The sequence below is a fragment of the Dysidea avara genome, chromosome 8 (assembly GCF_963678975.1).
Source record: "Dysidea avara chromosome 8, odDysAvar1.4, whole genome shotgun sequence".
In the NCBI taxonomy this organism is placed as follows: Eukaryota; Metazoa; Porifera; class Demospongiae; order Dictyoceratida; family Dysideidae; genus Dysidea; species Dysidea avara.
The window spans coordinates 32,473,573-32,477,658 of NC_089279.1; the positions used below are offsets into that span (position 1 = coordinate 32,473,573).

Sequence of the window (4,086 nt, forward strand, 5' to 3'; positions counted from 1 at the left end):
CACTACTAAGAGGTGATTATTTGCTGCTTCAAAAATGCAGCAACTAGCAAGAGAATCTGGATCTCCCCAACCACCTACAACTTAGCCCAATGGCAGATCCAGGATGGGGCATTTGAGGCAAATGCCCCCCCCCCCCCTCACATTGTGGAGCCATACTTCTGATTAAAATACTAAACTTTATGCCAGGCCAAGATCAGGTTATAAAACTCACGAAAATATGTTTTACTAACATCTTTGTTATGAATTCACCTGAAATTAAAACAAACCAAAATCAAACTAGCTATGAAACTGTCGCCCAGCACCTTCGTGCGTACTAAGCGCCTCTTAAAATAATTATCGTGTTGCTGTTTAAGACATTCAGAGCCTTTTAACAGCTTTAAAGACTTCACACCCGTCTGCAAAGGCCAAAATAGTAAAAACCAACAGTGAGATACTACTAAGAGGTGTATTATTAATTTTGTTGCTTCAAAACGCAATGATGTCAAATTGGTGTCCTCCCTGATGAGTGGAAACAGGCACACGTTGTTCCTGTTTTTAAAAAGGGTCAAAGAAACCAAGCTTCCAACTACAGGCCAATTAGTTTGACATCTTTAGTTGTTAAGATCCTGGAATCTATTATACATTCTGAATTGGTAACCTTTCTTGATGGGCAAGGCATACTTAATGGTGAGCAACACAGTTTTGTTAACAGGAAGTCCTGTTTTACTAACTTTTTATCAACTTTTGAAGAGTGGACTTCTGCTTTGGATCAAGGATTTGGCATTGATGTCATATTTCTAGACTACAGTAAGGCATTCGATTCTGTACCTCATCATAGATTGATCTCCAAGTTGGAAGCATTTGGTGTTCGTGGTAATTTGTCTTTGTGGCTATCAAACTTTCTTTCCAACCGCTTCCAGAGAGTTGTGTTGAATGGTCACTTGTCGTCTTGGGCTCAGGTGGTGAGTGGAGTCCCCCAGGGGTCTGTTTTAGGGCCCTTGTTGTTTATATTATATGTTAATGACATCCCAGACCTTATTGAAAGTAATGTAAGAATGTTTGCTGATGATACAAAAATTTATTCTGTTATTCAGAGCTTTGACGATCACCTTAGGCTGCAAAGTGATGTTGACCGATTGTTGCAGTGGTCTCACACATGGTTGCTTCGGTTCAATATAGCTAAATGTAAGCTGATGCGGATTGGTAACTCTGCTCCGTTCACCTACTCTATGCTGGACAGTTCCACCAACTTACCCTTTGAAATCACAGAAGTGCAAGAAGAAAAAGATCTTGGTATTTGGTGCACTGAAGACTTGAAACCATCTCTACAGTGTCGTAAGGCTGCAGCAAAAGCTATGCAAGTTCTTGGTTTGCTAAGAAGGTCCTTCAAACTTTTTTCTGTTGACTTGTTGACTTTTTTGTACAAAATGTATGTCAGACCTCACTTGGAGTATTGCATCCAGGTCTGGAGCCCTTACTTGGCGAAAGATATTGATCTCCTAGAGAAAGTACAGAGACGTGCCACCAAGTTATTACCTAGTTTATTTGATTTACCATACGAAACTCGTCTAGAGAGACTTGGTTTATATTCACTGTATTGTAGACGTCAAAGGGGAGATCTAATTGAGACCTACAAGATATTTAATGGTTACTATGACATCAACCCTACCTCATTTTTCACTTTGAGTAATACGGATACCACCAGAGGTCACCACCGTAAACTATTTAAATTTCGATCTCGGCTGCTAGTGAGGCATAATTTTTTCACCAACAGAGTAGTTAATTTGTGGAATTCTCTTCCAGCAGATGTTATTTCTGCACCAACCGTGGCATTGTTTAAAGGTCAACTGCAGTGAAAACTTTTCTTACTATTACACTGTAGTATATTGTTGATAAAAACATGTGATACTATTAGTTTTTAAGTTTCTGACATGGTTTGGCTAATAATCACAGTCCTAGTTTAGCTAAGTGAGCCTAAGTCACTTGTGGCTACACTTTGTGGTTTCATTTCGGAAGTCGCATCATACACTGTCATCATCAGATCCGGTGTACACCCGTACAAACTGAAACACACGAGAGTGCGTGAGTAGCTACAAGTATAAGTACACAACTACAGCTGACAGCTGCCAGTATTTCGCTTGTAGAGGTGGTTTGCAGCTGTTTAATTAATTGTTCAACGAAGAAATATGCCCACCCGTTGTGTAGTAGCTGGTTGTAATGCTGCTAGCGGATTCGAGAGTGGGAAAGGCTGCAGTTTTCATGCGTTTCCAAAAGATGAAGGGTTACGAAGAAAGTGGACCAGTGCAGTGAAGAAGCAAAGGAGTGACTGGGAAGGCCCAACTTCGACTTCAGTATTATGCTCTAAGCACTTTGAAGCCAGCTGCTTTGATACTGAAGGTAGTCGTTACAGAGATCAAATGGGATTGCCAGCAGCCAAGCGCCTGAAGCCAGATGCTATTCCCACTATATTTCCAAGGTCAATTGATAGGTTTGAGCCACCTGGAAGTACAAGCAAGGCACCAAGACCAGCTTTTGAAAAGCGTCAACAGAAGTCGATATATCACTGAACAGGAACAAAACACGTTCTTTCACATGCGTCAGAAACGGAACAAACATGTTACAGGTTCTCATGCTTCTGAACACAGTTAAAACACACCAGCTGTAATATTTCACTACAAAACAAGACCAGAGCAAGATCATTCACTCATTCGCCATTGGTAATTAGCGTAGTCAGCAGTTCACCGGATCTGACTGTAACGTTGCAATCGACATCAAAGACCTGTGGCTGAATTCTAGGAAGTGACGTTTCAACATCTTTGCGGGTTTATATCTCGTCAACACAACAACATATCATTATAAAAATTGTTGTTTTGTGCACTGTATGAGTAAATAAACATACACAGACATTAAAAAGGGTAGGTAAAATTTCCACTGCAGTTAACCTTTAAGAAGAGTCTTGATGATTTATGGAGAACAACAAGATATGGCCAATTTTGGAAGTACGTAAGGGCCAAACGACAGGATAAACATGATATTCCCACCCTAATTGTTAATGGAAAACCTGTTAATAGTTCAAAAGACAAAGCAAAAGCTCTGAATAATCATTTCCAGTCTGTATTCACAAAAGAAAACCTATCAACAATACCTACAATAAGTAATACTATTAATGCTATACCTGACATGCCTACTCTCTCCATCTCACAGTCTGGGATACAACAACTACTTTCAACACTTGACGAACAAAAGTCTAGTGGACCTGACCTTATTTCACCATACATACTAAAACATTGTGCTAATGAAATTGCTCCAATTTTACAAGTGATCTTTACCCAGTCCTTGTCTACCAGCTCATTACCGAATGATTGGCTATCAGCTAACATTTGTCCTGTGTATAAAAAGGGTAACCGCAGTAGTGCCATCAATTATCGACCTATATCGTTAACATCCATTTCTGCTAAGACTATGGAACACATTATTTACCACTCCATTATGAACCATCTTAACCAACACAACGTTTTAATTGAAAATCAACATGGCTTTCGATCACAGCACTCCTGTGTCACTCAACTCATCACTTTGACTGAAGACATATCCCACGCTCTTGACCATCAAAAGCAAATTGATATAATCCTTCTAGACTTTTCTAAAGCATTTGATACAGTTCCACATCAACGACTTCTGACTAAATTAAGGCATTATGGAATTAGCAACAGTACTCTAGCATGGATTGAATCCTGGCTCACTAGACGTTCACAATGTGTAGTTTTGGATGGTGAAACCTCAAATCCTGTACCTGTTTTGTCAGGAGTCCCTCAAGGAACTGTCCTGGGTCCCCTGATGTTTTTACTGTATATAAACGACATAGCAAATGATATTGATTCTCCTCTTCGGATGTTCGCAGATGACTGTTTACTTTACAGAATAATCAATAGCAGAGAAGACACCATCCAGCTCCAACAAGATCTGAACAAGTTATCTGAATGGGCTAACACCTGGCAACTGAACTTTAATGTCATCAAATGTGCTGTAGTGCAATGCAAAAGGAATACTTCACCCATCACACATAATTACATACTGAACGGCCATATATTAGAAACATCTGAGCAA

General features: G+C 39.8%; 1 protein-coding gene across 1 annotated transcript; it reads left to right on the forward strand.

The window, feature by feature from the left end:
- The first annotated feature begins 2,165 nt into the window (after positions 1-2,165).
- On the forward strand, positions 2,166-2,546 carry LOC136264941 (THAP domain-containing protein 2-like). Its single transcript, XM_066059708.1, has one exon. The coding sequence runs from the start codon at positions 2,166-2,168 to the stop codon at positions 2,544-2,546; it is 381 nt and encodes a 126-aa protein (XP_065915780.1).
- The last annotated feature ends 1,540 nt before the right edge of the window (positions 2,547-4,086 follow it).